The sequence below is a fragment of the Haliotis rufescens genome, unplaced genomic scaffold (genome assembly GCF_023055435.1).
Source record: "Haliotis rufescens isolate VD_foot unplaced genomic scaffold, xgHalRufe1.0.p SCAF_5, whole genome shotgun sequence".
Lineage (NCBI taxonomy): Eukaryota > Metazoa > Mollusca > Gastropoda > Lepetellida > Haliotidae > Haliotis > Haliotis rufescens.
Window position 1 is genome coordinate 61,733,564 of NW_025964223.1, and position 22,736 is coordinate 61,756,299.

A 22,736-nucleotide genomic window follows, 5' to 3' on the forward strand; every position below is an offset into this window, starting at 1 on the left:
GAATAAACAAGAAATATATAACGGTTTTGAAGTTCTGCTCCGGAAACGAAAAACGGCCGGCTGAATAATGGACGAACATGGTGATCGATATACTAGTATCCCCTCGTTTTTCAAACCGGGGGTAAAAATAAAATGTTCTGATAGAAATGAACTTGATTCTTTTCCACGACTGCCAAAATCAAGCAAATCCTTTATGTATTTGAGAATGCAGATGGTATTAATTCCACTTGTCTCAAATACGTTCTGGGAATGTTAGTGACTGAGTATGGTTTTACGCCGCTTTTTACCACTATTCCAGCAATATCACGGCGGGGAACACCAGAAATGGGTTACACATATTGTACCCATGTCGGGAATCGAACCAGGGTCTTCGGCGTGACGAGCGAACCCTTTAACCACTAGGCTACCCGACCGCCCTCTGGGAATGTTAAGCAATACCTCACTTGAACATATAAGGAATTATGGTAAATCTTTCGAGTGAGTGAGTGAGTGAGTGAGTGAGTGAGAGGGGTGTGAGTGAGTGAGTGAGTGAGTGAGTTTTGCAGTAATAACGCGACGTGCAAGCTTGATATGGAAAAGACCAACGTTAAGTCTTTAAACGTTTACCACCTCGGTTTGTCTGTTTGTTTGTTGTTTCACTCTGCACTCAGCAATATTCCAGCTATATGACGGCGGTCTGTAAATAATCGAGTCTGGACCAGACAATCCTGTTCTTGACATCATGAGCATCGATCCACGCAACTGCGATACGTTGACATGCATCAACCAAGTCAGCGAGTCTGACCACCCGATCCCGTCTGTCGCCTCTTACAAGCATAGTCGCCTTCTACGGCAACCATGGGTTGCCGAATACGTATTCTACCCGGATCTTCACGGGTCTACAACCTCGGTGCAACCCCGAGCATGTGTTCGTCCATATTCAACGTTCCACAACCGTAAAGTGTACAGAAACAGCTGCTTGTGTCTTACTCCCGTTGATAACCCATTAGTTGGGTGGTATATCTATTATCGTGATAGGGTAATTATAACAGGCTCGTCTTTAAGTGTAGTTAACTCAACACCGTGTTCAACAGTAATTCCGTTATGTCATTGCATGAAACCGAGCACCGGGATCCATGTATCGCCTCTTTTGACCAGAAACTCCACAGGATCCATGGACAGTGAAGAGGTGAGTGAGTGAGTGAGTGAGTGAGTGAGTGAGTGAGTGAGTTGGTTGGTTTGTTGTTTAACGCCGCACTCAGCAATATTCCAGCTATATGACGGCGGTCTGTAAATAATCCGAGTCTGGACCAGACAATCCAGTGATTAATATCATGAGCATCGATCCACGCATTTGGGATCGATGACATGTGAGTGAGTGAGTGAGTGAGTGAGTGAGTGAGTGAGTGAGAGACTTTACGCCGTTTTTAGCAATATTCCAGCAACATCACGGCGGGGCACACCAAAAATGGTCTTGATACATTGTACCCATGTCGGGAATTGAATCAGTCAGGATCATAGGAGACAAAGAAATAAAGAAATATTAAAACAACACATTCTTATATTTTAGATTTTATTTCATACATTTTACGACAAATGCAGCAAGTTTACGTTCATGACAATGTAACGTGTCCCTCTTAAGTTGTTCATAATTCGGTTATGAAACCGCCATGCCCTAATGATGAAAGAGTATATACAATTCTTTTACTACATGTATTTATAATACAGGTAATTCATATATTATCAAATTTGGAAATTTAAATATTAGTTCGTGATTGACTGAAGTGTAGTTTAAGCAATTTGGATTTTTTTTTATAAAAATACTGCAGTCCCCTGTATCATTCGTTGCTAAACCGTCAAAAAGTGTTGCCAACGACCTCATGGCCGTCATAATGAGATCACAAGTCGCGTTCACTGAGAAGTGTACTTTAGATTTCAATGTATGACTAAGTCTTCACGAAGTCAGTAAGAAATGCATGAAATGAATTCGAAGGTGTAGTGAGATGTACTGCACTACTTTGAGCACTGTATTTGACGTCAATCATAATTTCAGTATCACAGGCCATCCTCTCGGAAAAACAACTAAACAGTCAAACAATGCCCATTCATAACTAGTCAATACCCAAGCACTCTCATCCATACTTCTTTCTCTCCACGATTCCATCATAAATGCCATTGTCACATGAAAGCAAAAAACGTCAATGTCACAACTGCAAAAATATAAGCACAAATAACCCTCTCCGAAAAGCACAGTTTGTCCCAAAGAACAACGAATGTCTTTCAGTCCCTGAGATGCCCTTTGGACGAAGTGACGTGACGTTTGTGTTGGGTTATCTGCCCTTCAAGGGAAAACAATTAGAGTCACCTCCCTTGTGACACACGCACCTCATAACGTTTTCGTCACATAAAGTCTGCCCTATCCGACATGGATGTGGTGAAAGGAGACTACTGTCCCCATCTCGTGTGGGCGAGACGGTTCTGTCGCACTTCCATGTGTTTCTTAGTGTCTGTTTCCCACACTTGAATTTGCACACCTGGCGTACTGGCAGCTGCAACAAGACGGTCATGGTATAAATACAATGAACAGTTTGCAATGTATGTGTCCCAATATACGAAACTAAAGCGTATTAGTCTTAAAATGGAGGAATTGAATTATCCCTGCTTCAAGCTATATTTCAGCATGTCAACCGGACGGGAGAACGATCAAAGACATCCACATTCATTGGACTAAAGCAATGACTCAAGACTAAGGATCATAATCTGACATTCTAACCTACGAGCAGCGGATCCTGGCGCGGACAAGCGACGTCTTAGCCACCCGTATCCTTAAAATGGGAAACTAACTTCAGTGGCGACATGCATTGATGGTTTGAATAGTTCCAAATGATATTCGAGTTTATTAATTTAAATGTACAGTTTCCCTCACATTCAAATAAAAACTCCCCATTTTGCTTGTCGAAAGAGTCGACTAACGGGATCGGTTGTTGATGCAAGTTAAACAACAAACAAACAACATTAAAATTGATATTTAAAATAATTTGAATTATTTTCCCTATTGATTGCCCATAATGTAATGTACTCTTTGTGATTTAGTCATATATTAACACGTATCTTAGGATAAGAATGTTTTAACATTTATTCGCAAAACTCGACCAACCTGATTTTCCGAATGATGATGCCACCCTCGACAGGACCGCAGCCATTATGAATAACACTGCTGCATACACGATACAAAAAAACAAAGTCAATATGCCCTTCACTGCGGGAGTGTCCTTTTTGGGTTTGGATTCGTCTTGAAACGATTTACTGATTGAATTCATTTTGGTAAAGTTTCTTATTGCTTTCTTCTGATATCGGGGAGATGTGGACTCTCGAGCACAATGACACAGGAGCTTGGAGATCGATTCTGTCCCTAAGAACTGGGGTTCATCGTCTGACGTTTTCTGAAAAAAATAAAATAATTAGAAATCTAATCTAAAACGAAATCACTGAACATTCAATAAATTCTCCCCATCTGATTCGAGCACACATTTCCATCTTCAGAGACAAACCAATACAATATGTTAATGTAGGTATGAATTACTTCCCTTTGTTTACCCCATCAGCTGACGGGAAAGCGGTTGTTCTATTGTGTTGATTTCAATACCTATAATCGGATAAACTGACTGCACCTTTCTGGGGTTTGGGAACAAAACACCGAGGGTGCATTCCCTCAGGCGAAACCGGATCTTGGTGGTGTGAACGACAAACTCTTGCCTTCCGTGCACGCATGTTTTGCATGAGCAGTCCACGATTCCCTCACGTGGGGGAAAACAAAACGAGCCAACGCTTGACTGGGCCATCAACGCGGGCACACAGCAAGATATAGTGGTATTGCCATTGAATAAAACCCGTAATTTCAGATGGACACTAACGTTTGTCTACATACATTTAACGGAACGCAAATCGTGTCTAAAATTATAATTAGCATGTATAAATAGACTATGACAAAATGTGTATTTCTTTCCACGCCGTGTTGTATTTAATTATACCCTGTGTGTAATCCTAAAACTGTGGTCAACAAAAATATCGCAGTGCATATTTACATATTAAGCGTAGATTCTATGTGCAAGCTGACAAATGCATGACAACCTGTTTGTAATGGAAACATGAAAACGTTTTGGTCCTAACTGTAGTATGAACAGCAGAGAAGCATGTCGGGAAATGAATAACGTTTTTAAAAGATGCAGGGTTTGCGAACCATAAATGAAAATACGTCGATACGTGAATGTATTACAATACAACATCGAAACAACATATAACTATAAGAAAATCCCAATCAACCACATTATCAGACAGAAACATCCAAGTACCTGTTTCGAACACGAATCACTGTCGTTCACGTGGGTCCGCATTGTCTCCGAATGTCGGCAAAGCGTATCAACTCTCACATCCGACCCGCACAATGGGTTTAAACCCGATTTCATTCTGTTGCAGTGGGAGAAATATCCACAAGAATAGACAACCTCCTCCGCCGCTAGCCACAACAAATATAAAGCTGTACTACCAACAACATCTATTTATGAGCGGCAGTCAATCGACCTTCACCTTGCTGGTCTAATCTGCCCCAAGACGAACCCGTTGTAATAGCCAACGTGCTAGATGCATGATGACCCCGCAACGACCTTCACCCTGCTAATTCCATGTTGGGAGCACGCATGGCTTTGGAAAACCTTGATCTATTTTTAGCTCTCACCGATGCGCTATGTCTCACAAGTTTCGTCAGGGATTCGCGCAGAGGGGAAAGTCCCGATTGCGATAAGAACGGCTGCATATTAGAGTATGAGATTACGTGACAACACCAACGGAACATTGAAAAACTTGTACTTTGGTTCAAGTGATAAAATCGTTGCTTTGAAACTGTGAGCACTTTACACGTTATTTAAAAACAACCAATCATTCTCGATCGAAAACTTGAACTTTGATCGTGATCGAGAAACGGATGCAATGACATTGTGATTTCTAACGGTTCATTTTTTTTTTTTTTTATTCAGCATGTATACCATGTGTATATACTTCAAGTTTTATTAAACAGATGTATCACGAATATAACAGCATGTTCAATTACACAAAATGGGACACCATCGATGATGAAAAGAATGGAGTAGATACATTGTAATTATAAATAGAGTGGGGTGAAAGAAAAGGTAGATGTTAAATGGTATGGATAGATGGAAAAAAGAATAGAAAGACCAATTGGAATGGAGGATAGAAAGACTAAATGGAAGGGCGGGTAGAAAGAATAAATGGAATGGCGGATTGAAAGAACAAATGGAAAAAAAGAAAGAAGAAATAAATGGAATGGAGGACAGAAAGAAGAAATGGAATGGAGGATAGAAAGAATAAATGGAATGGCGGATAGAAAGAAAAAATGAAATGGAGGACTGAAAGAATAAATGGAATGGAAGATAGGAAGAATAAATGAAATGGCAGATAGAAAGAAATGGAATGGCGGATAAAAGAAACGAAATGGAGGATAGAAAGAATAAAAGTAATCGTGGATAGAAAAAATAAATGGAATGGAGGGTAGAAAGAATAAATGGACTGGAGGATAAAAAAACTATGAAATGGGGGATAGAAAGAATAAATGAAATGGCGGATAGAAAGAATAAATGGAATGGGGATAGAAAGAATAAATGAAATGGAGGATAGAAAGAATAAATGGAAAGGGGGATAGAAATAAATAAATTGGCGGAGAGAAAGAATAAATGGAATGGCGGATAGAAAGAATACATGGAATTGAGGATAAAAAGAATAAATGTTTGTTTGTTGTTTAACGCCGTGTTCGGCAATATTCCAGCTATGTGATGGCGGTCTGTAAATAATCGAGTCTGGACCAGACAATCCAGTTATTGACATCATGAGCATCGATCCACGAAATTGGGATCGATGACATGCATCAACCAAGTCATATAGCCTGACCACCCGATCCCGTTAGTCGCCTCTTACGACAAGCGTATTCGCCTTTTACGGCAAGCATGGGTTGCTGAAGACCTATTCTACCCCGGATCTTCAGGGGTGAAAGAATAAATGAAATGGCGGAGAGAAAGAATAAATGGAAAGGAGGATAGTAAGAATAAATGGAATGGAGGATAGAAAGAATAAATGGAATGGCGGATCAAAAGACAAAATAGAATGGAGGAGAGAAATCAAAAATGGAATGGAGGATAGAAAGAAAAGATGGATTGAATAGATCGATGGACGTGTGGACCACCAACAATATTCTTCACAGACGATGATACGTGTCTGGGAGACGATGCTAAGCAGGCAATTACATCATAAACAAATCGGAGCTGCATGTCGCTTCATCTACGACATCCATATAAGGCAAACGACTACGTCAGTGAGTGAGATGATTGACAGCAACGGGGTCAGAGGTTAAGAAACGTGACCCGCTATGACCAATTGATCATATCCAGGTTCAACCTTTGGACCCCTGTCGACAGATCGTACATGTGTGTCAACTGTATACATTCAGAACACAGTAATACTGTAATAGATATGCAGTCAACACTGTAACATACGCCCAAAAAACAAATCATATCCATAAAAGGAATGTTGGCGTTATATTCATAATTAAGTAGCTACTGTTAACAGATAAAAAACATATTTTCTAATAAAGATATTTTATCAAATTATGATCGTAAAATTATATACAAAATTGTTAGTAATTCGCAACCTCCAAAAATACGGGTTAAAAAAAGATGTAAAAAATACAGAATCATAACGAAAAAAACGAAACATTTAGCAAATGGCTAAATACTCAAACGTGCGTGAAAAAAACATGAGAAGCAACCCACACCGAAACAATTCACAGCAACGAGAACAACAACAGCGGTTTTGTAACAACTCACCCTTCACCACTGACAGCTGGATAAGCAAAAGCAACGTAAATCAGTAAATTCAACCAAACAGTCCAAAGTTATCATATTTACCTCTGAATAAACATACAGCTTGACTCGTCCCATGGTAGAGCGGCCTATGGCAGAGAGATACATCTAAGATGTCATTGGCGCGAGATAGCAGTAGAGTATTGAGCTATAGCGAATCGCCTAGAGCACATGTTTTATCTGTCGATGTGTGACAAGTGGACAGGTTACGCTTACTAGAAACAAGTAACACTCAAATATCTGGCAATATATATTTGGCGCCAGGTTGACATGCATTTAGAGGTCATGTTTTGATGTTTGTGTTTGCCTGGTCATGCGGTGTCTATTATTTGCCGGACAATAGGTTGACCATGCGTTTGCACAATGGACAGAAATGTCCTTGGTATAAGAGTTGCGTTATGTAAACAGTGCAGAGGAAATGATGGGTATTTCGACAACGGTAGCCGAAGCGATAACAGTGTTGTTCATTTCAGCGTGGGTGAAAAGATCAGTTATGGGGTTAACAAGCTGATAATTAGTAATACTAATCGCTGATTACTAGCGAGCCATACTCCCGTGTCATAAATGCGGGAGTGTTTGGACTAAAGCGTTTCTGTTAAAATGTTAACGCTCAACGTGAATATTCAAATTTCAAACGTGCGTTTTTCAGTGATCAATTCATATCAACAAACACCGACCCATTTTCTGGACAGAATGTATGCACAATGTTTAAAACAGCCTAATAAAATGTCTTAAACAGTCGCAATTGGGATACGATGGCATGCATCAAGCACCTGATCCCGTTAGTTGCCTTTTTCGACAAGCATGGGGTTGCTGAAGACCTGTGCTCCACCAGGATCTTCATGGGGGTGCTCCACCAGGATCTTCATGGGGGACAAGCATGGGTTGCTGAAGACCTATTCCCTACCAGGATTTTCATGGGTCGTCTGATAACAGACTTATTGAAGATGAGTTACATTTTTTATATCATATCCATTTTATGAAGATTAAAAAACACGCAGTTTACGAACGGTATCCTTATGTTTTATATAGAGAGTCTTATTGTGTCTAATAAGCCTCATGGCTTGGTGTTACTTTTACATTATATGTCCAATGTCTGTATATACACAGCTCATGTGACGGGTGACACATACAGAGTCTCCGAGCACCTTCTTATTGTATTTTATTAAGATATATCCAATATAGCCCACACAAGTCTATACTAGTTGGCAAGTCTAGATTACTGCAGTAAATGGAGAGGGTCTCTGGGAACCTTTTTATAATATTTTGTCAAGATAATTTGATAACTGGTTTTTTTTCTATAAAATGTTCTCATTTTTCAGAGACTAGATGCTAGTCTGGGGATCTGGTTACTATATTCATAGTCTTTTCCCCATTATGTATTTTAATATTTACAATACCTTTTGTAAATATATATTTAGTTGTTACAAATATTCAAACAACTATGCTGGAACCTACTTTCTCCGATACACGGTTCACAAAAAGATATATTAAAACTACTCTCCCCAGGGCGTCGAGCTGAGTACGCATTGCGTCATGACCGGGTTAAGAATGCTACTTTTGGATTCACACATTACGTTAAAACAAATATCTTGCCGGGGATACCAATAGCCGTGCAAAGCATTTTCAAAGTCAAAGGCGCATAAAAAATCTTTATATCTTCCTGTCACCTATTTTTCTAAGTGATATATGCGTTTCCTCATAAATATAAAATATAACCAGTTTGAGGCAGAAAATAACCAGTTTAAGGCAGAAAATAACCAGTTTCGATTATATGCTGAAACAGATTCCATCAGGCCTAAAAGGCAAAATATCGGTGATAAGTAAACTGTCTACTGAAGATTCGTGATGACACCAGGTGTTCACGTTCAGGGGAATTCCTTACATCTGTTATCAAACGTGAATAAGATTACAGCATTTCTTGAACACAGAAGTCACTATATCGCAAGTCGTTTGTAGACATTTGGCAAGACCTTCGGAGAAACTTTTGTCAGTCTCTGCAAGTCGCTCTTGAAGGGTCCTCAAGGGATTATACGAATGACGCCCTCAGTCCGGTGCCCCAGGGACGCCACACCACAATAGCAGGTTTAAAGGCATGGCTTCTTGAGCATTACGTCATCAGCCTACCGAGCCCGTCACTTTCAATAACACCGTGTTTGAATAATTATGCTAGGTGTGGGCCGTTGAAAGATTCCGACCTTCCCTTCATGGGGGATATGTACTGATGTATACACATTCTGATCGTACTTGACCCCCAGAAGGGATAAGGTTTATGCTATTCAATCAACGGCGCCAGTTAACTAGTCTCGTTCTTGGCATGCGCTTGTCTCAGTAGCGAGGAGCCAATTACGCACCGCGTGTACAGGTCTGAATGCATGGCGTTTTATTAACTGCCAAACATTTTATGTGGTTTTACTGGTCAGTTACACTCTACTCTCATATTTACTTGGTCAGTGCAATGTACAATGTAAATTGTTTGCTTGTTTGTTTGTTTCTTGTTTAACGCCGTACTCGGCACTATTCTAGCTATATGACGGCGGTCTGTAAATAATCGAGTCTGGGCCAGACAGTCCAGTGATTGATATCATGAGCATCAGTCAACGCAATTGGGATACGATGACAGGTGTTTAAGTTGTATATAGTATAATATTGTATAGTATAAACTATATAACATTGTATAACAAGTGACTTTTGAATGCCCCCGTACTACCTAAAGTAAATGACCGGTACCTAAATAATGTTCAAATTTTTTAACCTTTTTATTTGAAATACAAGAACTATGTCATTTTGTGATATGTACATTGATACAGCCTGCCAGAGTCTTTTGTGATCCACACACCAACCAATACAGTCACAATCCCTTCCACACACCAACCAATACAGTCACAGTCCTTTCCACACTCCAACCAATACAGTCTCAGTCCCTTCCATACACCAAACAATACAGTCACAGTCCCTTCCACACACCAAACAATACAGTCACAGTCCCTTCCACACACCAAACAATACAGTCACAGTCCCTTCCACACACCAAACAATACAGTCTCAGTCTCTTCCACACACCAACCAATACAATCACAGTCCCTTCCACACACCAACCAATACAGTCACAGTCCCTTCCACACACCAACCAATACAGTCACAGTCCCTTCCACACACCAACCAATACAATCACAGCCCCTTCCACACACCAACCAATATAGCCACAGTCCCTTCCACACACCAACCAATACAGTCACAGTCCCTTCCACACACCAACCAATACAATCACAGCCCCTTCCACACACCAACCAATATAGCCACAGTCCCTTCCACACACTAACAAATACAGTCACAGTCCCTTCCACACACCAGCCAATAGTCACAGTCCCTTCCTCAAAACCAACCAATACAATCACAGCCCCTTCCACACACCAACCAATACAATCACAGTCTCTTCCACACACCAACCAATACAGTCACAGTCCCTTCCACACACCAACCAATACAGTCACAGTCCCTGCCACACACCAACCAATACAATCACAGTCCCTTCCACACACCAACCAATACAGTCACAGTCCCTGCCACACACAAAACCAATACAGTCACAGTCTCTTCCACACACAAAACCAATACAGCCACAGTCCCTTCTACACACCAACAAATACAATCACAGTCCCTTCCACACACCAACCAATATAGCCACAGTCCCTTCCACACACCAACCAATATAGCCACAGTCCCTTCCACACACCTACCAATACAGTCACAGTCCCTTCCACACACCAACCAATACAATCACAGCCCCTTCCACACACCAACCAATAGTCACAGTCTCTTCTTCACACCAACCAATTCTCACAATACCGACCAAGTCTCATTTGCTTCCAGACACAAACTGCCAAAGGGCGATGTTCCGAATGCTCCAAGACACAACCGAAGTCCGTGATGGTGAATGATGTCATGTTCTCGGATATATGATTTACGAGCTGAACCATAAATAAAGCAGCCATAAACAAGTTTTTACCTGATCAAAGTTTTACAGACACGCCCCGCTCAGCATATGATACCACCTTAGAAATATCAAGCGCTTTGAAACATCTATATTTAAGGTTCTTAAAAATTACGTATAAAAGACAACTTTTTATCAAAGGTAATACCGAAAAACGTGGTTTCTTTGACTACATTAATTGGAGTATTATTTACAGTCAGCTCTAGATCATTGTGTAATTTCCGATTGTTGCAAACATAAGTGGGTGAGTGAGTGAGTATGGTTTTAAGCCGCTTTTAGCAATATTCCAGCAATATCACGGCGGGGGACACCAGAAATGGGCTTCACACATTGTACCCATGTCGGGAATCGAACCCGGGTCTTCGGCGTGACGAGCGAACGCTTTAACCACCTGGCTACCCGACCGCCCCTGTTGCAAACATGAACACAATTGCCTTGGGAAAACTTAAAACCGTTTTCTTGAGACCATTTATGTCTTTTATTGAGACAAAGTTGTAGCTGTCTTTCAATCGTATTCATATTTGACAACGGCATGATATATTAAAATCACCAACAAACAAAAGAACCATCAATATTATCATTTAAACCTTCAGCAAGGCTGTTGGTTTTTATGCTAAAGAGTGCCACTAATAAAATACTGCCCTGAGGAACCCCTATTTCCTGATCACATTTCTCAGATAATGTGTCGCCCACTCGAACTTAAATTTTCTATCTTCTAAAAATCGTGTCATAAAATCAGGCATACGCGGTCACGAAAATCCCATCTTCCCGAGGCAAGAGAGTTAATTGACTTTGAAAGTCCAGTTTCCACCCTTGCCGAACTAGGCTTGAATTCCTGGGTTCTATCGTAGCGCCACCAGTGGCTTTTACGAGTTATGTCCTTTCTAAGCCTCTCCTATAGACCAATCAGATTCCACCTCTCGTATCACTTGAATTTGCTTCAAACAAAACAGTGGCTCCCAAGACGATCTGATCGATAATCAAGGTCTATATTGTGATAAAACGGGTCTCATATCGCGAAATGCATCAAATCACATGAGCACCTTGATTAAAAACATGATAAGATTTGGAAAATATCTGTTGACATGGCGGTGCACATGCTTTGCAAATCCTGCAATCGACCGAAATCTGCATGACACTTTATGAACCGGATTTCGATTTCGTTGCACGATTTTGATTGGACTATGCATAGACTCGTTAGTCCAGCCAAAATGTAACTCCATAATACCAGCCTAGTTCGGCAAGGGTGGAAACCGGACTTTATAGTCAGTTAACTCTCTTGCCTCGGGGTGATGCGAAAATCAATATTATTTGGATATCTTTAAAGAGGCCATATTTCAAAGTCGCATGAAATGCTTCTCTAAATTACACAAGTGCAAAAGTGAGCGTGGCTCACTAATACCCCCGACCCGCCTAGTGTGTCAGTAGTTACAAATTAAATAGCTAGGATAGGGTTAACTTAGGGTTTGAAAAATTCATTAAAAAATGTAAAATTAATAAAAACATTTTTTTCTTTGGACTGCACCCCTCCATATGACACAGATTATATGTACTAAGTTTGAGATGAATCCACTAAATAGTTTAGGAGAAATCGCGCGGACAAAGTTTTTGGACGGACGTTAGGGTTTGAAAAATTCATTAAAAAAATGAAAAATTAATAAAAACAATTTTTTTCTTTTGACTGCACCCCTTCATATGACACAGATTATATGTACTAAGTTTGAGATGAATCCACTGAATAGTTTAAGAGAAATCGCGCGGACAAAGTTTTCGGACGGACAGACGGACGGACGGAACCTTGGTATAACTATATACCCCCGACATTTTGTCGGAGGTATAAAAAAGATGGATACAACATGTATATTCATAAAACCATTGCGTACAAATGACTCTAGTCTAGCGAGATGATCAATGGTGCTCCTCTGGAATCTGAAACCGGACTGAATATCAGTTATAAGGTTATCGGATTAATAACGGACAAGACGCCTGTTGATCATTCGTTTCATGGTTACCACATGCAACTTTAAGGCAAGTTTCCCAGATATAATAAAAAATGAATAAGAGGGCTAAAAGGGATGCTGAAAAGCCACGGCTCATAATAAGGAAGGGAATTAAACCCATCGGATCCTGGCACGATAAAGGGACGTAACTCCCACAGTGAATTGTTCATAACACGCAGCAAATATTATGATACGCGAGTTGTTTGTGTTTGAATGCTTGAGTATTAGCAGAGATATTGCCCTGATAAGTGAATAAGCCAAGTTGGGAAGGTCACAGGCAAAGCTGTTTATCGACGGGTCAACTTTCGTGAGGTGCATATGCCTTAAGAAAGGTAAGGCGTCAATATACCCAACACAGACCTTCTACATAGCACCCCGTGAAGATCCGGGATAGAATGGTCTTCAGGAACCCTTTCTAGCCGAAAAAGAGGACTATGTGCTTGTCGTAAAAGGCGACAAACGGGATCTGGTGGTCTGGCTCGCTGACTTGGTTGATGCATGTCATCGTATCCCAGTGGCGTGGATCAATGCTCCTGATATCAATCACTGGATTGTCTGGTCCAGACTCGATCATTTAAAGACCGCCATCATTAAGCTGGAATATAGCATAGTGCGGCGATAAACAAACAAGCAAACAAACAAACAAAACCTCCAGGATTGTATGGTTGTTATCTTACACAAGAGTGAACCTTGCACTGGCGCGAATGTTTTATTTAAACCATGAAGGGGCGGCCGGGGAGCCTAGTGGTTAAAGCGTTAGCTCGTCACGCCGAAGACCCTGGTTCGATTCCCGACATGGGTACAATGTGTGAAGCCCATTTCTGGTGTCCCCCGCCGTGATATTGCTGGAATATTGATAAAAGCGGCGTAAAACCATACTCACTCACTTTAAACCATGAGTCAAACTGCAGCTGTACTGTAGTGCGTCCGTGTGGCTGATGTTCTACAGATACAGATACAGATACAGATACAGATACAGATACGTCACGACTAGCACTGGCACAAATATCATGGCTGGGGACACCATAGACTAATGCTCAAGTCTTAAAATGCTTAAAATATATAATTATGACAGAAACAGATCCATTTAATTTGAAAAGGAGCCCCAGTGAGACGCGATCAGAATTTGTGGGACATCTAGACTTGCTTCATTTAGGGCTATAGCATTTCAGTAAGGGCTGGGCGGAAAGGGAAATAACATGGTTCAGGACAGTGTAATAGGCTTCGGACACCAATGCCTACAGCGAAAAGAACTACTTGGTTACCACTAGTCTTGCTGAACTGTACTGAAAGATAAATCCATGGATATGTAGTAACTCTATCCGCCTTTTAGGTAAGTCTAGATATTTGGACAGTACAGAGACATCTTGTTCTTATTATTTACATAATCTAGAAATTATAATCTAAACTAATGATTATCGTCTTAGACACTTGGGCAAGTCTAGGTTACCATAGACAACGGAATACGGACATGTTTTAGTCACAACAAGCAGAGTCCATATATCGGTGAATGGTCTCTGGTCACAATGGTGGGAGATGGTCTGACATACATTGATATTCTACGTGACATTGATTGAGCTAGTGATATTCCAAGAATGAACAAAATATCATCCCTTACCTGTCACAAGAATATCAGCTTTGGAATCGATAACCAATCGATATTCAGTGATGAGGATACTATACATCCGTAACGCTGCAGAGAATGTCAAGTCATGGAGCGAACGTGAGTGACCTACGGTCAAGATGGTGTTTATCTCTCAGACAGTACAGCAACTTGCCTTGACCAAAGGTTAGGCCAACACGTTGCACAGCCGACCAGTGGCGAGATGGCGAGATTGGTCGTCACACATTCTTACGATGCCCGCCGTGCCTCCCAGTGTCTGTGACATTGCTGTGGCCATCTTGCTGGTCACTTATGCTTGTGCCATAGCTTTCAATTGGGATGCCAATTGTTGACCTCTAATGTCTGTTTGGCGTACTCACGTTGCTTCTTTGTATCAGATACTGATATTTACTATGTTAATAACTGTTTGTATGCTCGTAAACAGGCGTCACATCTAGGTCACCTTGGCCTACTTTTTTCCGCTGTGTCATTAAATGAGAAAGGGTTACAAACATTAACGAGACGTGTATATTCTAGTACAGTAAACTACGGTTATAACGAACACGCTTATAACGAACTGACGATGTAACGAACTTACTTTTTTGGTCCCGACTATTTTCTGTAGTTATGCTGTATATATGCTTATAACGAACTACGGTTATAACGAACTATAATTAGTAGTCCCCTTGAGATCGTTATAACCGTACTTTACTGTATTATTTTCGTCATAGACAGTCGTTACAGCCTTTACGGTTACCTACGAGTGAGGGGGATGGTTTTAACGCCGCTTTGAACATTTTTTCTGTATATCACGGCGTGTCCGCTTGATGTGGGAGGAAAACCCGAGGGGAAACAGGTCTCACTTTGGTGACACTCCCCATCGTGGGTATAGTGCTGACAGAAACATAATCACACCGAACCAAGATTCAAACCCACGATCATATGTTCCTGGCGTGCCCAAGGGACGTAACTGCGAATCTCAAGCGTGTATACCGTGCTGACGTATACCGGCCATTGGTTTAAGTTCTCCTCTAGGTGCAGCCATGTTAACTTTTTAAAGCAAAAAGAAAATTCATGAACATTTTCAGAATTGGCCTTATGTTGCTGTAAGAATGTTTCTTTATGCGAGAACATGGCTTAAACAGGACATCGGGCATATGTGAACGTGATCTTTCTTTGACTTGTCTGTCAATTATAGTGTAGATGTGTTCAGTGTTTTTTCTCATTGAGAAATCATGAATAATGATTCCGAAACATCTCACCGACGCCGTCAGGGTACGATGAGACGCTGACACGTAATCTACCAAGTCACCGAGTCTGACCACCCGAATCGACTCGACGAGCTCAGAAGACTTAATTAAACCAGGAACTGAACAATTATAACATTATAGATGACATTATAAATGGAATGCCGGACTCGAGTTCTTGCCAAGAACAACAGACAAGAACGCATACTGAAGTCACACATCTTTGCAGAGGGAACGACAATCCAGTGATTAATATCATAATTATCAATCCACGCAATTGGGATTGATGACATGCATCAACCAAGTCAGCGAGCCTGACCACCCGATCCTGTTAGTCGCCTTTTACGGCAAGCATAGAATCATGACATGAACAAGCACGGCGAGGATGATCTTCAAATAAAGACGTCAACACATTTTCATCGTCATGCAGTGTTTATGAATCACTATCAAATATTTATTATCCTATGTGTTCGCGAAAAGGTTAGCGTGTCCTACCCAACCGGTGACACTCGTCACAAACACATGCAAGTGCAAGTCAAGAACTCCCCTGAATATACGGGAACTCGATATGGAATAACATCGGACATCAGTATGTCCTCCACATGTCTATCATAAAACATTGGAAATCTTTACTTAGGCATTTAGCTGTCACCCTGATCTAACAACCTTTGAGCAAGTGAGTGAGTGAGTGAGTTGTGTTTAACGCCGCTTTTAACAGTATTCCAGTTATATCGCGGCGTGTCAGCTTAATGTGGGAGGAAAGCCCGAAGTGATGCAGGTCTCAGACGTTTACCACTTGGTATGGCACGGGTATGGTGCTGACAAACCTAGAAACATAATCGGGGCGAATCGGGATTCGAACCCACAATCATAGGTTCTGGCGTGTCCACGGGGCGTTACTCTGCACAGCGAATCGCGGCGCCTTAGACGACTGATTGCTCGATTGTACCTCAAAAGTTATTAAATGTAGACACCAAGGGGGTCTGCTGGAAAACACAAAACCAGTCAGAGATTTGGGGTAAAAGGTTTCTCCAGAATACCAGCGGTGGGATAGCTCAGTGCGTAAAGCGTTCGCTCGACACACCGAAGGATCGTGTTCGATTCCCCACATGGGTGCAATATGTCCTGCCCATTTCTGGGGTAACTCTCCGTAATATTTCTGCAATATTCCTAAATGCGGTGTAAAACACAACTCACTCGTAAGAACAGATCTATGAGTATCGGGCAGTCACAAAGCGTGTCTTCGCGGTTCTTGTCATCTATTACATATATTAATTATTTGCTTTAATTGGTTTTATTTGATCAACCATAGAGGATTAAAATTAGATTTCAAAATAAATAGGGCCAAAGTTTGCTAGCCTGGCAAATGACGATATGTGAAGTACATGTTGTCACGACAAACGCTGGTACTCGAGACTAGACCAGCGAGTCTAGGCCGGGTGTCAGACAGCAAGGTCGTGCACACAGGGGAAACACGTCAACTACTCATGTGGCCTTGAATGTAACATGCCATATGCTTATCATGATGCCTTGACACGGTGTCAGCCAGGTCGCACCGGCGTTGCATGTGCTTTGGTAAGTTGATACCAAACTGTAACTTGACATCACACGGAGACAAAGGTAATAAAAACTTGATTTGAACTAAAAGGATTGGCCGTTACAAAATATATGAATTATGCAAACGTAGTTGATACTCTTTAAGCTGAGCAATGGACATTTTCATTACTTATGCTCTTGAGCGCTGTATTAAACTTGATTTCATTATCATCATCATCATTATTATTATTATTATTCATTTCTTTCAGAATACATGGTTATTTTGTCAACCTCAGACAACAATATCTTACGCTAAAGTTTTTATTTATTGAATGTAACTGAGTGAGTGAGTGAGTGAGTGAGTGAGTGAAAATTGCTTTACACCGCATCAGCAATTTTGCAGCTATTCGCGGCGATATTGAACGTAACGTTGTTTAGACGAGGCAATGGTATGAAATAGTATATGAATAATGAAGGTGCAACATCTGACCCTCAGATCGTTAACACATGGACACAGGACAGTATGCCGTCATAAAATAAAGTTGTAAATTTGTCAAATACATTTTCTGGACATCTAACGAAATTTCGATCAGTGTGACTGTAATTATAGTTTCATTCTCTGGTCAATTAAAATGTAATCAATAAACAATAAATTTATGGACGACATGAGGTGATATACATTAATACAAACTAACATCATTTATTAAATGCAACGCCTGTCCGTGTCAAGTTTGTCGACATTGCAAATCAGGAAGCGTTTTTTAAAAGATCGAGATTGCCTGTATATGATGCTCAAACAACAATGTATGTGGTTTCAGAAATGTCGAAAGGTGGTACAAAGTTTACGGCATACGTGCAGACAGAGGAAAGGAAGATAATCGATTATATATTCCCACCCGAACCTCAGGTGAGCTTATCACTTTAAGGATTAATTTGTTGAGGTTAGAGCGACCTAGTCCAGGCCGGCAATTACACCGCTGTGGCGAGGCGAGGCGAGCATGCATTTCATGGGGTCAGTAAACAACAGCCTTGTTGAGACAACGGGGGATGGGGGGTCATCGGGTTTCACGGCCAGCGTGTTACGTAACGTAAGTGGGAAGATAGCACCTGTCACGTACGCGAAAGAGTCAGGGGGTTGAGCGGGCACGTAGGTTCTATGAAAGTTAATAACCACTTTAATAGCTCTAAGTGATAAATGGTGTTCGAGAGTGGACCATGGACCACTGATGTAGCGGGAAGCAGTGCTATCGAAAATGATAGTAAAGTGAGGTTGTCATGTTCTCGTGGGATTTAAATACCAAAGACGTATATACAATACGTCTTCGGTAGCGATATTTCTGGAAAATTACAAACCAAAAAATCCTGTATAAGAATACAAGTGAGCATCTTCCCGAGGCAATTATGGAGGTATTATGGAGTTACATTTTGGCTGGGCGAACGAGTCTATGCATAGTCCAATCAAAATCGCGCACCGAAATCGAAATCCGGTTCGTAAAGTGTCATGCAGATTTCGGTCGACTGCAGGATTTGCAAAGCATGTGCACCGCTTACTCGTTGTCAACAGATATTTTCTATATCTTTTCATGTTTTTAATCAAGGTGCTCACGTGATTTGTTGCACTTCGCGATGTAAGACTCGTTTGATCACAATATAGATCTTGATTATCGATCAGATCGTCTTGACTGGGCGCCACAGTTTTGTTTGAAGCAAATGCAAGTGATACGAGAGGTTGAATCTGATTGGTCAATAGGAGAGGCATAGAAAGGACATTACTCGTAATAGCCACTGGTGGCGCTACGATCGAGCCCAGGAATTCCAGCCTTGTTCGGCAAAGGGGTAAACTTGACTTTTAAAGTCAGTTAACTCTCTTGCCACGGGAAGATGACAAGTGAGTGAATGAATGTTGTTTAACGTAATTTTCGATGCGTTCGGGTAGCCTAGTGGTTAAAGCGTTCGCTCGTCACGCCGAAGACCCGGGTTCGATTCCCGACATGGGTACAATGTGTGAAGCCCATTTCTGGTGTCCCCCGCCGTGATATTGCTGGAATGTTGCTAAAAGCGGCGTTAACCCATACTCACTCACTAACGTAATTTCGCAGCTAATCGGTCAACTGAGATCCTCGTTTCAGTGACTGAACACATGAACGGGCTTATAGCGAAACATCATTAGTCGTGACATTCGATGAAACGAAGTACAGTTAACTAACGTAAAGGCTAAAACTTTCTGTGAAAACATTTCTATGAAATAATTGTAATTTATATTTTTCAATAGACCCTATCCCCCTCTGCTGTGGAATCAAGGAAACAAGACTTGGTTTGGTTTGATCTAGACTTGCCTAAGCTTTTAGTGAGTGAGTGAGTTAGGTTTAACGCCGCTTTTAACAGTATTCCTGTGATATTGCGGCGTGTCAGTTTAATGTGGGAGGAAAGCCCGAAGTGATGCAGGTCTTAGACGTTTACCACTTCGGTGAAACCCACGAGCACGGGTATGGTGCGGCGCCTTAGACGACTGGGCCACCAGTGCCCCCTCCTAAACTTTTAGAAAAAAAATAGATATAAAAATATAAAAAACAGTCATGGCACAGGATTAACTAACGACCAAACTAACCAGTCTTGAGTTTATATTCATTTATAACGTCACGGGTTTCCAAACTCAAGATAGCCTATTTAGTTCACAAATTCAAATATTCCCCAATCTAACGGTCCCAAGGGGAGACAACACGAATTAATACTGACCCACAGCTGATGACAACTGATTGGAATCTGAGATTGACAGCTGCCCTCCTACAGTGACTAACGACTATAGATCGGCCCTGTTAACTGATAAACAGTCGGAGCCCCCATAACGGGACTAGCTACTGGACAGCGGTCACCTTAAGCTATACAACAATAGAGGATGGACAAGCTGTCGACCACAGTCGACTACAGCTGGGATACAGTTTCAAACAGACGGCTAAGAGAAGCATGTTCAAGGACGATAGAGTTATACTGATGGATCATATACGTATCGTCAAATGAATTATCTTACCGTGATGGGTTGGCTTAATGTCATTCAGAAACGTCAATTACCGACAATACATGAGATTTGAAATGGTTAAAAATGACCGAGTGTGGTCTTACGCCGCTTTTGGAAAAATTTCAGCAATATCACGGCGAGGGACACAAAAAATGGACTTTACCCGTTTGGGGAATCGAACCCGGGCCTTCGGCGCGACGATCTAACGCTTTAAACACTAGGCTACCACACCGCCCTTGTTTTAAATGAGACATCGGAAGATACAGAATATATCTTGAAAGACACAAGAACGGAACCATTTTTCAGTCTCGGCAAATCTGATTCATTATAACTTTGTCTGCGTCTTTGTCCAAACGTTTACGAGGTTTATCAGTTAAGCATTTAAGGAGTGACACGGGTCTGAAATCCACACACAAAGCGTTAGCATTGAGAAATAGGCAACGTGAAATGCCCCTTTATAACGCAAGGGGCGATAACTGTTCACTAGTACAGTCACCATGATTAGAAATAAAAAGAACGCTGCCTGTAAGGCCAGTGAATTTATGATGTTTTGCTTCTCTTTTGTTGTTTAACGCCGCACTCAGCAATTGTCCAGCTTTTTGATGACGGTATGTAAATAATCGAGTCTGCACCGGACAATCCAGTGATTGATATCATGAGCATCAATCTACGCAATTGGGATACGATGCCATGCTTCAACCTGTCTGGTCTTGACTCGATTATTTACAGACCGCCGTCATATAGCTGGAATATTGTAGAGTGCGGCGTTAAACAACAAACAAACAAAACATGGTGAAGAAACGCTAGACTACCCTCTTGTCTCTGAAATGAAAATATTTTTCATAAACAATAGTTGTTAAATTATCTTAATAAATAATAATAAAAGCCCAGGGTTTATCTTCATGTAAGTTTAAATGAAACTGCAGCGATCTAGGCTAGCCAACTATTATAGACTTGCATGGACTGTATTGGATGGATATATATATATATATATATATATATGCATGCATGCATGTCTTTCATCTTTCATACAGACCCTGAAACAAATATTTGTTTGAGGGTCTTCATGAAAAACTTAAGACATGCATATAGTGATATATCCGTCTGATTGACTGGGGTACGAGTCGGTACATGACACCAGGAATGACAAGCTGCAAGTGTCAATAAAGCATCACTTGAGGATATATTCACAATATGTTTAATCGATGGGGAATCGTATAATACACGCCAGCCACCGCCTCGCAGACAACGTACACAAGACGACGAGAGTGCAGACACAACAAACTACAGGATTTGATGGTCTCTGGTGAGCGTGATCAGCATTAAACCGATGTTGTGACAAATGGCCAGCGAAAGAGCTTCCTAATTTGTCGACGTGTCAACCGAACCACGCCATATATACGACTAAACCAACCCCGTGCAACAGACTTATAACTGACCAGAGGTTTACTTACAATAATCCGAATAAGGTGAATTTTTCGGTCGTTTGATCTCACCAGGAAGAACGGCGCGACGTACATTTCGTTCACGTGCCCAGTGAGTGATTGACGGATGTAGACATACGTTGTGGCTATATGTTAGCGACTCCCACCGGATCGATACTTGATCCGACTGACTTGTGTGCGGCACTGTTTGTCGAGTCAGCAGTTTTCGTAAAGCGCATATAAGAGGATTTGCTTTAAAGCCTTACATCTTATCTTAATATCCAAACATTATAACTCCTGTTCATACATAATACGGGACAGTCGTGTAGCCTGGTTGTTAAAGCGTTCGCCCGTCACGACCACGACCCAGGTTCGATTCCCAACATGGGTACAATGTGTGAAGCCCATTTCTGGTGTCCCCCGCCTTGATATTGCTGGAATATTGCTAAAAACATGCATCAACCAAGTCAGCCAGCCTGACCATCCGATCCCGTTAGTCGCCTTTACGACATGCAGAGCCGCCTTTAACGGCAAGCATATGTTGCTGACGACCTATTCTACCTCGGATCTTCACGAGTGTTAAAGAACCATCAAGTCATTTAATTGCAGTCTAGACCTGAAGTGGGGATGAGTACAGACTGCTTGAGCTGAGTGAGTGGAACGATTGATTAAAAATCTGCTCTGGGCTCTGTAAGAGAGACTGGCCAAGGGGGTAGCCTGGTAGTTAAGCGTTGGCTCGACACGCCACAAACCCTGGTTCGATTCCCAAAATGTATCAAGCTCATTTGTGGTGTCTCTGGTCGTGATGTGGTAGGTATGTTACACACACGCGCTCGCGCAAACATTAACACAAAGATACACACACACAACACACATACACACACACACAAACAGATACATACACAGACACACCCACCACACATACAGACTAGGGCTGGGACGAGTCCAAACTCACTTCCCGGGTAACCACCTCCCTATTACCCGACCCTACGGTCTCGGGAGATGTCT

General features: G+C 41.4%; 1 protein-coding gene across 1 annotated transcript; it reads right to left on the minus strand.

Moving 5' to 3' along the window:
• Nucleotides 1–1,538: 1,538 nt before the first annotated feature.
• LOC124143838 lies at nucleotides 1,539–21,821 on the minus strand. The gene is made up of 4 exons (XM_046512962.2): nucleotides 21,759–21,821; nucleotides 6,954–6,997; nucleotides 3,137–3,422; nucleotides 1,539–2,528 (listed from the first exon to the last, which is right to left on the minus strand). The coding sequence occupies exons 2-4, from the start codon at nucleotides 6,984–6,986 to the stop codon at nucleotides 2,425–2,427; spliced, it is 423 nt and encodes a 140-aa protein (XP_046368918.1). The 5' UTR covers nucleotides 6,987–6,997; nucleotides 21,759–21,821; the 3' UTR covers nucleotides 1,539–2,424.
• Nucleotides 21,822–22,736: the final 915 nt, after the last annotated feature.

Bases quoted from the DNA above. Each gene is read 5' to 3' on its own strand.
- LOC124143838 (XM_046512962.2), bottom strand. From the start codon at position 6,986: ATGGGACGAGTCAAGCTGTATGTTTATTCAGAG. The intron at 3,423-6,953 runs GTAAATATGATA...TATTTTTTTCAG, and splicing joins AGCTGTATGTTTATTCAGAG to AAAACGTCAGACGATGAACC. The intron at 2,529-3,136 runs GTTGGTCGAGTT...GTCTTGTTGCAG, and splicing joins ATCATCATTCGGAAAATCAG to CTGCCAGTACGCCAGGTGTG.